At 45.6% G+C, this 14146-nt stretch overlaps 1 protein-coding gene across 1 annotated transcript in view; it reads right to left on the bottom strand.

The window, feature by feature from the left end:
* The window catches only part of LOC146025617 (sodium- and chloride-dependent creatine transporter 1-like), a 114128-nt gene that overhangs the window by 16792 nt on the left and 83190 nt on the right, over positions 1-14146 (bottom strand). The window contains exons 6-7 of the mRNA XM_083155562.1: positions 11180-11314; positions 8282-8385 (exon numbers count right to left, since the gene is read on the bottom strand). Coding sequence (XP_083011688.1) covers positions 8282-8385; positions 11180-11314 — 239 coding nt within the window. The remainder of the gene's footprint in view (positions 1-8281; positions 8386-11179; positions 11315-14146) is intronic.

Here is a 14146-nt window from a genome sequence, read left to right as displayed (position 1 = left end):
CAGCGGTGGACCTGGGTTGTAAGCGGTACAGCTTCTAAATACATTCGAGTCCTGAAAAGGACTAGAAATACAGTCACACACAATGTATAGGTAGCCTGAGAGAATGCCCGCACGGCCAGGTCAGCCGGCGTACGCTTCGCAGGTCTTCTTCAGGGCAACCCGTGTGGGTGCCCGGGACAAGTTTATATGGCTTAGCTCTTTTTGAATTGACCAATGATGGTCCTCCTGTTTTTCAATAGTACCGCCCATGTTTCAATTGACTATGGAATACTGTAGTAGTATACTTTCCTTGCCAAATCTCCATACTCGTAGTGTCACATACTGATGACATAGTCTTGTCTGTCATTGTAATAGTGATGTAGGTATTGATTAGGAGTGGCCGTGTACGGGGGATAGTTGATAGTCTATTACTATAGCACTTGTTAGATCACCGTGTGTGTTGGTAAGGGTGACTCGTTCTGATCGCACGTAGTTTGTTGGTTACAGATTCTATCTGGGCAAGGCAACCTAGTGGCATCTATTGGCCCAGGTCTGTTAGTCTGGGTTATTTATGTGACAGTCGGCACTCGTCGGATCCCCGAGTCCTTTGGTATGCATAGCTCACTTTGCTCCCACGTAGTTTGTTGATTTAAACTTAAATTGGGGCATCCAGGTGTTGTGTGTACATGATACAGTTATCTGAGCTCACTTGAACTACTGTTGTATGTCATGTATTTGTATGCGGTAGTTGCCAGTAGTGTCGACACTAACTTATGTCGATATCAGTAGAGTGAATCTGTAGCTCGGGGTCTAAATGAGGTGGGAGTTACATGTGGTTGGGGTCGGATGACCTTCGTATACAGAATTAACCAGACAATACAACATATATACTCCCACAGGTGGTGATACAATATAGGAGTTTCTCATTACCTGCAGAGCGTATAATACAGTCCACACCAAAGATCCAATACTATGTAACTTAGACACTTCTCCCCCAAGATCTGATATTATCACCAAGAGGGACTATGAGTTGTGTCAAACAAATATAATATATTATATCATTAGGTAGCTGTTTGTAGAGCCCGCACAAGCTTTTTAAACTCACACTTGTATTCGCGTGTGTTTATGTTATATGTTGTTTGTCATATTTCGCTGTTTTTAAACGTATAACCATTAAAAGGTATATTTTATGTCTCTTGTTTATAAATGGTGCACCACCATATGACAAACTTTTTTCTTTCTCTACATTAAACCCTCTATTTATACTTAATTTTTCATATTTAAATGCTGCCGCGCCGTCGCCTTGGTGTAGGTCCTGGGAGGAGGAAGTGTGGATGCAGCTGCGGTCGCCCCCTCCAATCACCAGCAGCCACCGGCCGCTCTAGTCAGCGGATACTTCCTGGTGCCGCTAGCTGAGTTCAGAGTGGCAGCCAGCCATGGAGAAAGCTTTGGGCGCCACAGTCCTCGAGCGGGAGAGAGGACTACGCTCAGCGGTGGGAGTAGCCTCAGCACCCGTGCACTGCAGTCTGCCGTCCTGCCACCTATAGAACCTCAGGCCACTGCTGTGTGATGGTCCCAGGGCTGAGAGAGGTACAGGTGACAGACAGGTTGCTGCTGTGTTTGCGAGGACGGGGGTTGCTGCTGTATGTGTGTCATTGGAGAGGTTGGTACTGTGTGTGTCAGTGACTGTGTGTACTTACAATGTTTGTGTTTCACTGTCCCCGCGTCGGCCGCAGCCACTGCCCCCATGCCGGCCGCTGTCACTGTCCCCAAAAGCACCTTCCTCACCTGACACTAACCTCACCACACGTCACTATCACATAGCAACTCTAGGTAACCGCTAAGCAACTGTAGGCAGGGCCAGCGCCACCACTAGGCAGCTCTAGGCATTTCCCTAGGGCGCCGGCCACTGGAGGGTGCCAGTTTGCAGCAAGGAGCAGAGAGGTGAGTGGCACCTGCAGCGGCCGACACCCAACCATCACACCACACCAGGCAACCCCCCTCCCCGGACGCCTGCCACCACAATCACCGGCAACCCCCTGTACAGCTGTCGGGGGCGGGTGAGCACCGGAGCGTCCCTCCCCCCGCCTGGTCTTTCTCACATTAAAGTTTTAATCTTAGTGAGGACGCTAAACAACAATGGTGTACATGGCAGGACTGCAGGGAGAAAGCCACAGCTCCAAAAAGAACATTGCTGCCATCTGCAGTTGACTAAGAATAGTAAAAAGAGGGTAAGATTCTGCGCTTCCACTTGGATGCGACACGGTCCCTGGTAGTATCACCTACTACAAAGAATACAGTAAAAACAAGAGATAGGGGCCTGCGCTTCCTATTGGGAAGGATATTCCTTTATCCTATGGATGTGAAGTTTTCTTCTTTTAAAATAATTTTGACCTCAGGAAAAAACAGAAAGACATCTCATGGTGTAGAATGAATGGTAGGGGTTAAATTCCACTTTTTATAATGGTAAGATGCCCGTACCGTATAAGGGCCTCCTCTTAGGCCAAACAATGCACGTAGATCAGGGGTCACACACAATTTTTAGACCAGAATGTCAGATCCTTCCACTTCCCTCAGAGATAAAAATACAGAGGGGAAAAGACTCATAGCGTAAAAGGCAACTTTTTTAATAAATCCACATACATAAACATAAAATCACTCTTAATAAAATGCCTGGTACCGTATCTGGCCTTATAAAAAGGCTAAGTTTGGAGCTTAGTGTGGGGTCAGATGATAAGACCCGGGTGGACCACCGCACGTAGTCTCCGCAGAGTAGTCTCAATAACAGGTCCAGATAGGGATCCCAGGTACCTCCAGTTCACCAACGCGTTTCGACTTTCCAAGTCTTCCTCAGGGTGTGTGGAGGTACTCTGCTATTTCCCATATTTATACTAGTAATGGGTCAGCCCCTTAACTTCCTGTTCCTGTTTGGGCGTGACTCAAAGATATGTTTGCTTGACTAATTCTATTAAAACACCGTTAGAAACATAATAATTCATTTGCTATAAGTGAGTTAAACAGTCTCTGTCCATGAAGATATTCCGTGTATATATATTAATACATCTACAACATAGATTCCCGAACGAAACCGGAAGTTGTCATGCGTTCCATAGCTTTGGAACGCATGGTACTTCCGCCTACCTAGATGCAGTCACTTTTTTTTTGATTTTATAATTGGTTTTGTATTGCCGTAGGTATTTAAACAAGCGCTGTGTCAGAAGCGCTGTTATCACTATTTAAAAGCTCTCAGAGTGGAGCACAACGTTCGGGAGCTGTATTCGGTCCGGAAGACCGGAAGTTGTCATGCGTTCCATGCCATTGGAACGCATGGAGCTTCCGCCCTCTGTACAAAAGAAATCTTCCTCCGTCTCTGTGGGAGAACAGATAGTGTCCCCACAGTGATATACTAGTCTGGGGGCATAGCTACTTAATTCTCCTGATAGGAGTGATCGCATTATCGCATAAACTAATGTATTTGAAAAACGGAGATTCTTGCCGTTTTAAATGGTGACGTAATGCGTTCCAAATACCTCCCTCAACCCGGAAGTGTGATGGTTGTGCGTTCCACACACTTATCTCCTATTAGGAAGATTATAAAACTATTTTTGGGGATAAAATCACTATAAAATTGCAAAGATAAATATAAAAACAGGGGATATATAAAGGGAGATACTTATTAGAGGACATAGAAGGGAATGTAGAAAAAGGGAGGTATAAAAAACACATTCTCATTAGCTGGAGGATATATAGAACAAAAAATCATCATAAAAACCACTTAATCTCGAAGTCAGCATTTAAACCGTTTGGTTCTAAAGTGCCGACTTCATAAATTAACTTCATTTCATTCTTTGCCAAAGCTTCCTCGCTTCCTTTGATCCTCCAATTACCTTCTACCTTTTTTATTCCTATTAGGGTTTTTATCCCTTCCACTGAACAATTGTGTTTTTCTTTAAAGTGCTTAGATACAGAGTGGTTCTCATATCCCTTCTTAATATTTCTGAGATGCTCACCCCACCTGTCTTTTAATTTCCTACTAGTGCGACCTATGTACTGTAAGTTACACGTACATTCTAGAATATATACACAATTATTGCTATTGCAGGTGATAAATTCTGATATTTTAAAACTTAAACCATTCGTATTAGAGCAGAATCCTTCAGTTTTGGTTGGGGTTTTTTTATGTGAGCGGCAGATAAGACAGTCCACACAACGATGGAACCCTTTCGTTTTAATTCTGTCCGATCTTTTTTCTGCTACAGCACTTTTAACCAGCCGGTTATCGCAGGGACTGATTCCGTCTCAGCTAATCTAAGCCACTTCGTAGACTCATTTTTACAACCAGAAGTGGTGAAACTAAAATCTTATGTAAAAGATACGATAGATGTCATCAGTAAACTAAAAAATTTAATTTTACCTACAAATTGCACTTTAGTGACAGCGGACGTTACGTCCTTATACACTATCATTAAGCACGAAACCGGTATTGCTGCTACAGAACACTTTTTAATAGAAGGGGGAAGTCAAGATTTATCCAAAATTAATTTTATTAAAGAATCTATCAACTTCATTTTAAATAATAATTATTTCTGGTTTAATGGGCAATTTTATATGCAAATACAAGGTACGGCTATGGGGACGCGTTTCGCCCCCTCCTATGCTAATTTATTTATGGGGTGGTGGGAAAAGATGAACATCTGGCAAGACAACCCCTATTTTAATGAAATTCTTTTATGGATCCGTTTTATTGATGACATATTTTTTATATGGAAGGGAAGTGAATCAGATTTAAATATCTTTTGTACCATGCTTAACACTAATCCCTACAATATTAACCTCACCTTTAATCAAGATAAAAATGAAGTTAACTTTTTAGATTTATATATTTACATTGATGGGACGAAAGTAAAAACCAGAAACTACAGCAAGCCCACTGACAGCAACTCCTATATAAGTACCAACAGCCATCACCATCCAAAATGGCTGTCCAACATACCTAAGGGTCAGATACAACGTATAAGAAGGAACTGCTCCGATAAAAACACTTTTAGGGAACAAGTAGTAGAGACAAAGAATAAATTTGTAAATAAAGGATATGATCCCCTGGAATTAGATGGACTGATTAAAGAATTTGAAGATATACCGCAAGAAGATCTTCTGAAATACAAAAACAAGAATGATGTTGATATAAAAAAAACCACATTACCATTCATATCCACCTTTAACAGTGAATATAAAAAAGTTGAAAAAATCTTCCAGAAACATTGGTATTTATTAAAAGAAGATCCTCTCCTAAAAGACATTATTCCAGCAAAACCTACATTTGTATATAGGAGGGCGGCGAACCTCAAAAACCGGCTGGTTAAAAGTGCTGTAGCAGAAAAAAGATCGGACAGAATTAAAACGAAAGGGTTCCATCGTTGTGTGGACTGTCTTATCTGCCGCTCACATAAAAAAACCCCAACCAAAACTGAAGGATTCTGCTCTAATACGAATGGTTTAAGTTTTAAAATATCAGAATTTATCACCTGCAATAGCAATAATTGTGTATATATTCTAGAATGTACGTGTAACTTACAGTACATAGGTCGCACTAGTAGGAAATTAAAAGACAGGTGGGGTGAGCATCTCAGAAATATTAAGAAGGGATATGAGAACCACTCTGTATCTAAGCACTTTAAAGAAAAACACAATTGTTCAGTGGAAGGGATAAAAACCCTAATAGGAATAAAAAAGGTAGAAGGTAATTGGAGGATCAAAGGAAGCGAGGAAGCTTTGGCAAAGAATGAAATGAAGTTAATTTATGAAGTCGGCACTTTAGAACCAAACGGTTTAAATGCTGACTTCGAGATTAAGTGGTTTTTATGATGATTTTTTGTTCTATATATCCTCCAGCTAATGAGAATGTGTTTTTTATACCTCCCTTTTTCTACACTCCCTTCTATGTCCTCTAATAAGTATCTCCCTTTATATATCCCCTGTTTTTATATTTATCTTTGCAATTTTATAGTGATTTTATCCCCAAAAATAGTTTTATAATCTTCCTAATAGGAGATAAGTGTGTGGAACGCACAACCATCACACTTCCGGGTTGAGGGAGGTATTTGGAACGCATTACGTCACCATTTAAAACGGCAAGAATCTCCGTTTTTCAAATACATTAGTTTATGCGATAATGCGATCACTCCTATCAGGAGAATTAAGTAGCTATGCCCCCAGACTAGTATATCACTGTGGGGACACTATCTGTTCTCCCACAGAGACGGAGGAAGATTTCTTTTGTACAGAGGGCGGAAGCTCCATGCGTTCCAATGGCATGGAACGCATGACAACTTCCGGTCTTCCGGACCGAATACAGCTCCCGAACGTTGTGCTCCACTCTGAGAGCTTTTAAATAGTGATAACAGCGCTTCTGACACAGCGCTTGTTTAAATACCTACGGCAATACAAAACCAATTATAAAATCAAAAAAAAAGTGACTGCATCTAGGTAGGCGGAAGTACCATGCGTTCCAAAGCTATGGAACGCATGACAACTTCCGGTTTCGTTCGGGAATCTATGTTGTAGATGTATTAATATATATACACGGAATATCTTCATGGACAGAGACTGTTTAACTCACTTATAGCAAATGAATTATTATGTTTCTAACGGTGTTTTAATAGAATTAGTCAAGCAAACATATCTTTGAGTCACGCCCAAACAGGAACAGGAAGTTAAGGGGCTGACCCATTACTAGTATAAATATGGGAAATAGCAGAGTACCTCCACACACCCTGAGGAAGACTTGGAAAGTCGAAACGCGTTGGTGAACTGGAGGTACCTGGGATCCCTATCTGGACCTGTTATTGAGACTACTCTGCGGAGACTACGTGCGGTGGTCCACCCGGGTCTTATCATCTGACCCCACACTAAGCTCCAAACTTAGCCTTTTTATAAGGCCAGATACGGTACCAGGCATTTTATTAAGAGTGATTTTATGTTTATGTATGTGGATTTATTAAAAAAGTTGCCTTTTACGCTATGAGTCTTTTCCCCTCTGTATTTTTATCTCTGAGGGAAGTGGAAGGATCTGACATTCTGGTCTAAAAATTGTGTGTGACCCCTGATCTACGTGCATTGTTTGGCCTAAGAGGAGGCCCTTATACGGTACGGGCATCTTACCATTATAAAAAGTGGAATTTAACCCCTACCATTCATTCTACACCATGAGATGTCTTTCTGTTTTTTCCTGAGGTCAAAATTATTTTAAAAGAAGAAAACTTCACATCCATAGGATAAAGGAATATCCTTCCCAATAGGAAGCGCAGGCCCCTATCTCTTGTTTTTACAGTTGACTAAGAATACCTACACAAGCCAGGAGGCTATTGGGACAATGTTTTGTGGACAGATGAGACCAAAAATTGAGCTTTTGGGTTTAAGTGAGAAGCATTCTGTTTGGAGAAAGGAGAACACTGCATTTCAGCATAAAGGCCTCATACCATCTGTGAAGCATCATGATGGTGGTGCTGGTGGTGGTGTCCTAGCTTTGACCTCTTTTGCTGCATCTGGCCCAGGATGATTTGCCATCATTGATGGGCAATGAATTTGGAACTATACCAGAATATTCTAAAGTTCTAAAGGAAAAGGTCAGGACATCTGCCCATGAGAAGAGAACGTAGGGGATGCAGCAAGACAATGACCCAAAACACACAAGTCATTCGAGGAAAGAATGGTGAAAAAGGAATAAATGTAAAGTTTTGGAATGGCCAAATCACATTTCTCACCTTAATCCAATGGAAATGTTATAGAAATACATGAATTGCGGTTAGGGGCCCTTGCAAAATGTTGCTATGGGGCCCACAAAGGTGTAGTTAAACCCCTGGGTATAACTTACGTTGCGCTCGCCACCTATTCTATTTTGCCTATATGGAGGTCATGGACCCCAAGAAGGGAAAATTGCCTGCGTTAGTTGGGATTCCGACTGTCGGTGAGTCACTCGGCACCCTTAGCACTTGCAGGAAAGTCTGAGGTAGTTTTAGGCCCAATTTTATCAGAAATCTAGAAAATTCTAAAGGGTTCACAAACTTTCAAGCACCATTATAGCACCGCTCTCTACCGGGATATACTGGGCAAAACCGGTTTGCCTCTAAGTGATCACCGCCAAGCAGGGTAGCGCACTGGGAGCAGCTTCCAACTAAAGAATATAAGAAGTGACGTCTCGGGATAATTGGGGAATTGCTTGTTTGTGTCAATGTCAGCTAATACAGAGTATATAGGATGCGATGTTTCAGCGTCCTCCAGTGCTCGCAGTCAGGGAACTCACCGGTAGCAGTTATTGTTAAATCTGTTGTAGCTTCCCAAGGCGGTTAGTGCCCCTAAGCCAATAGCGTAGGAGAAGAAGACCTGTGTTCCTGCATCAATCCACACCTAAAGGGGAGAGAGAGAGAGTATGCGGTGAATCCGGATAGATGCAAAGAGACGGGAGCTGGTGGCGTCAGACAGAGCAGAGAAAACATGCACCGCACAGCTACTGTAAATCTGTTTTACACCCACCGCCGAGGCATAGAAATAACGAAAAATAACGTAGAATTTGCACCACGCATTCACCAGGGATAGCACACAGTATTGTAGCGTATTGACAATGGGGAGTGTTCAGGTTGATTCGCAAGGCCGCCACCCATTCGCAAGGCAACTTAGCACCCGGTGCCTGCGCATGGATGTTACACAGTAACATTGGGATCAGTGGGATCCTCCCCCATCATTCGATGGTCACCGAAGGCCCACGCATCTGTAAGGTTGCCTCAGAGCCTCAGTGTCTGCTCGGGGGGAAGTAGGCGGGCAGCTGACATCCGGTGATGTCAGCTGCCCGCCCCCACCTGTCCGTCATGCCTCATTACCATGGGAACAACCAGCGTTCTCATGGGAAGGCCCATGAGACGTTGGGCGTTTCCATATGGTAATGGGGCAGCCCCATGCCCCTCTCGGGCCCCGTCCACAAAGCTTGCATGCACCCAGCGAACAATCTGCCTGCCATGGCGGTACGCGACAAGCACATGCTCAGAAATGGGCATGCGCAATAGAAAAACATTGTGCCCTGTGCGAAGGAGCAGCAATTGCGAACAGACCTGAATAAGGTCCAATGTACAGATAGTATTCAATTATAAACCATCATTACTCTCTTTCAGGGGTGGTTTAAGAGAGGAACGTGCCCTGTGCAGGCTCCTAAGGGGACCCCTCCTCCCTGGCAGATGACTGATGTACTTGGGCTGCACAGGCCCCATAAAGTACCAATAGGCAGTATACCGGGAGAGACCACCCCCTGCCTGCAAGGTGACCTATCCCCTCCTCCCTGGCAGATGACTGATGTATTGGGCTGCACAGGCCCCATAAAGTACCAATAGGCAGTATACCGGGAGAGACCACCCCCTGCCTGCAAGGTGACCTATCCCCTCCTCCCTGGCAGATGACTGATGTATTGGGCTGCACAGGCCCCATAAAGTACCAATAGGCAGTATACCAGGAGAGACCACCCCCTGCCTGCAAGGTGACCTATCCCCTCCTCCCTGGCCGGGAGAGACCACTCCCTGCCTGCAAGGTGACCTATCCCCTCCTCCCTGGCAGATGACTGATGTACTTGGGCTCCAGCAGGGCCCCATAAAGTACCAATAGGCAGTATACCGGGAGAGACCACCCCCTGCCTGCAAGATGACCTATCCCCTCCTCCCTGGCAGATGACTGATGTACTTGGGCTGCACAGGCCCCATAAAGTACCAATAAGCAGTATACCGGAAGAGACCACCCCCTGCCTGCAAGGTGACCTATCGCCTCCTCCCTGGCAGATGACTGATGTACTTGGGCTGCACAGGCCCCATAAAGTACCAATAGGTAGTATACCAGGAGAGACCACCCCCTGCCTGCAAGGTGACCTATCCCCTCCTCCCTGGCAGATGACTGATGTACTTGGGCTGCAAAGGCCCCATAAAGTACCAATAGGCAGTATACCGGGAGAGACCACCCCCTGCCTGCAAGGTGACCTATCCCCTCCTCCCTGGCAGATGACTGATGTACTTGGGCTCCAGCAGGCCCCATAAAGTACCAACAGGCAGTATACCGGGAGAGACCACCCCCTGCCTGCAAGGTGACCTATCCCCTCCTCCCTGGCAGATGACTGATGTACTTGGGCTGCACAGGCCCCATAAAGTACCAATAGGTAGTATACCAGGAGAGACCACCCCCTGCCTGCAAGGTGACCTATCCCCTCCTCCCTGGCAGATGACTGATGTACTTGGGCTGCAAAGGCCCCATAAAGTACCAATAGGCAGTATACCGGGAGAGACCACCCCCTGCCTGCAAGGTGACCTATCCCCTCCTCCCTGGCAGATGACTGATGTACTTGGGCTCCAGCAGGCCCCATAAAGTACCAACAGGCAGTATACCGGGAGAGACCACCCCCTGCCTGCAAGGTGACCTATCCCCTCCTCCCTGGCAGATGACTGATGTACTTGGGCTGCAAAGGCCCCATAAAGTACCAATAGGCAGTATACCGGGAGAGACCACCCCCTGCCTGCAAGGTGACCTATCCCCTCCTCCCTGGCAGATGACTGATGTACTTGGGCTCCAGCAGGCCCCATAAAGTACCAACAGGCAGTATACCGGGAGAGACCACCCCCTGCCTGCAGGGTGACCTATCCCCTCCTCCCTGGCAGATAACTGATGTACTTGGGCTGCAGCAGGCCCCATAAAGTACCAACAGGCAGTATACCGGGAGAGACCACCCCCTGCCTGCAAGGTGACCTATCCCCTCCTCCCTGGCCGGGAGAGACCACACCCTGCCTGCAAGGTGACCTATCCCCTCCTCCCTGGCAGATGACTGATGTACTTGGGCTCCAGCAGGCCCCATAAAGTACCAATAGCCAGTATACCAGGAGAGACCACCCCATCTGAATCCCTGCCTGCTAGGTGACCTATCCCCTCCTCCACATATTGGGCTGGTTCAAGGTGTTCCATACAGGGAAAGGGGTAACTGGTGTATCACATATGTGCAGGTTCCTTTGTTTACATGTGTGTGTATATATATATATATATATATATATATATATCAGAGGTGAAAAAAGGGCACTCACCATATTAAAAGTAATTTTAGGTTTTATTCCATGAAAGTAGAAAAAGCTGACATACCATCACCTATCGATATGGTCTCATAAAGCCCCGAGGATCTCACCTGAGCTTCAGCAAGCTTAGACCAGTTAGGCTTTAGATAGTATACAATGCCATCCAGTGCTCCCGGCAGAGTGACCCCATGGGCCAGAAGGACAATCAGTACCACGTATGGAAACAAGGCTGTGAAGTAGACCACCTGAAAGAGAGAAAGGTTTCCAGATAATGTTATATAAGATCAACCAGCTACTAAAGTATAAAAGCACCTTTGGGATCACTGTGCAGCTTGATAGGCGCAAATGTGTCCAGATTTCTTCCCAATAAATCACCCTCTGACCTCATAGTGGTCGCTATGAAGGAATCCAGTCATCTCAACCTCTGAGGTCATTCATCCCAACCTCTGAGGTCATTCATCCCAACCTCTGAGGTCATTCATCCCAACCTCTGATGTCATTCATCCCAACCTCTGAGGTAATTCATCCCAAACTCTGAGGTCATTCATCCCAACCTCTGAGGTCATTCATCACAACCTCTGATGTCATTCATCCCAACCTCTGAGGTCATTCATCTCAACATCTGAGGTCATTCATCCCAACCTCTGAGGTCATTCATCCCAACCTCTGAGGTCATTCATCCCAACCTCTGAGGTCATTCATCACAACCTCTGATGTCATTCATCCCAACCTCTGAGGTCATTCATCCCAACATCTGAGGTCATTCATCCCAACCTCTGAGGTCATTCATCCCAAACTCTAAGAATATTCATCCCAACCTCTGAGGTCATTCATCCCAAACTCAGAGGTCATTCATCTCAACATCTGAGGTCATTCATCCCAACCTCTGAGGTCATTCACCTCAACATCTGAGGTAATTCATCCCAACCTCTGAGGTCATTCATCTCAACATCTGAGGTCATTCATCCCAACCTCTGAGGTCATTCATCTCAACATCTGAGGTCATTCATCCCAACCTCTGAGGTCATTCATCCCAACCTTTGAGGTCATTCATCCCAACCTCTGAGGTCATTCATCCCAACCTCTGAGGTCATTCAACCCAAACTCTGAGGTCATTCATCCCAACCTCTGAGGTCATTCAACCCAAACTCTGATGTCATTCATCCCAACCTCTGAGGTCATTCATCCCAACCTCTGAGGTCATTCATCCCAACCTCTGAGGTCATTCATCTCAACATCTGAGGTCATTCATCCCAACCTCTGAGGTCATTCATCCCAACCTCTGAGGTCATTCATCCCAACCTCTGAGGTCATTCATCCCAACCTCTGAGGTCATTCATACCAACCTCTGAGGTCATTCATACCAACCTCTGAGGTCATTCATACCAACCTCTGAGGTCATTCATCCCAACCTCTGAGGTCATTCATCCCAACCTCTAAGAATATTCATCCCAACCTCTAAGGTCATTCATCCCAACCTCTGAGGTCATTCATCCCAACCTCTGAGGTCATTCATACCAACCTCTGAGGTCATTCATTCCATCTTCTGATGTCATTCATCCAAACCTCTGAGGTCATTCATCCCAACCTCTGAGGTCATTCATCCCAACCTCTGAGGTCATTCATCCCAGCCTCTAAGAATATTCATCCCAACCTCTGAGGTCATTCATCCCAACCTCTGAGGTCATTCATACCAACCTCTGAGGTCATTCATTCCATCTTCTGATGTCATTCATCCCAACCTCTGAGGTCATTCATCCCAACCTCTGAGGTCATTCATCCCAACCTCTGAGCTCATTCATCCCAACCTCTAAGAATATTCATCCCAACCTCTGAGGTCATTCATCCCAACCTCTGAGGTCATTCATCCCAACCTCTAAGAATATTCATTCCATCTTCTGATGTCATTCATCTGAACCTCTAGAAGGCCAGACATGTTGCCACTTTAGTTGTGCAATCTCCACAATATAGCAGCTCAGTGGTTGTTCCAAACAAATTGGTCCCAAGGAGCATGTGACAATAATCCCCACCACCCTTTCCAACCAGGTCAATAAAAATCCAAATAAATCTGTTTGACGTTTCATCCAACAGGATTGTAACTCTGAGGGCACATAGTGAGTTGTTTTTGTCCAGATAATCAATAGAAGCTACAAAGCCTCTGCCGATAACACTATATATGCCCAGCTTTAAGCATAGTAGACAACATGATGGTGACAAATCACCCAGCATGCCACACGTTTGGGTATAAGTCATTGGCATTAACCCCTTCCCGACATTTGACGTATATATACGTCATGGCCGGGATGTACTTCCCGACACATGACGTATATATACGTCATGACTTCAAAGTGCCACTGCGTCTAGAGACGCAGTGACAGAGGGACGATGTCTGCTGTCCCTGACAGCAGACATGTCCCTGCATGCCCAGGGGGGGCGGCGATGCCGCCCCCCCATCGGCGATCGCTGTGATTGGCTGTTCAATGTGAACAGCCATTCGCAGCGTTTTCTTGTGTTACCGGCGAATCAGACGCTCGGTAACACAGGTGTCAATCACCGCCGGGTGTGAGGGGGCATGAGGGGGTCATCGGTGACGACGACACCTCACCCCACCTGCCCCCAAGGCTGTGGTTGGTCCGTCGGACCGACGGACCAATCACAGCCAAGGCGCGCCATTTAAACTTACGGTGACTGCGCTGCAGACGCCATTCCGGTCTGGAATTGCGTGCAGAGCGGTCACTGGCCACTCTGTCGTGATATACATACCTGAACCTTGCCTGATACTTACCTGATCACCGCTGGTAGCGTGCTGCCAGCAGTTGGATGCTTCCTGGATCTTGTGACTTCCTGTGTCCTGCTGCTGCAGTGTCATAGAGTCACAGATCGTGAGAGATAGTGACAGATAGTGACAGAGAGTGACAGAGAGTGACAGAGAGTGCTATATTTTGTGTCTGCTGCACCCCTTTTGTGCTGATCAGTATATCTGTGCTGATCAGCAACTTTTTTTTTTTTTTTTTTTTATATATATACCTGTCAGTTGCACCAAAGGTTGTGCTGCCTGTGCAACTGACTGCTGCCCC

Source organism: Crinia signifera, chromosome 8 (assembly GCF_055691185.1).
Source record: "Crinia signifera chromosome 8, ASM5569118v1, whole genome shotgun sequence".
Taxonomy (NCBI): Eukaryota; Metazoa; Chordata; class Amphibia; order Anura; family Myobatrachidae; genus Crinia; species Crinia signifera.
Note: the sequence above shows the minus strand (reverse complement) of the source record. Positions and strands in the feature narration are given on the sequence as shown.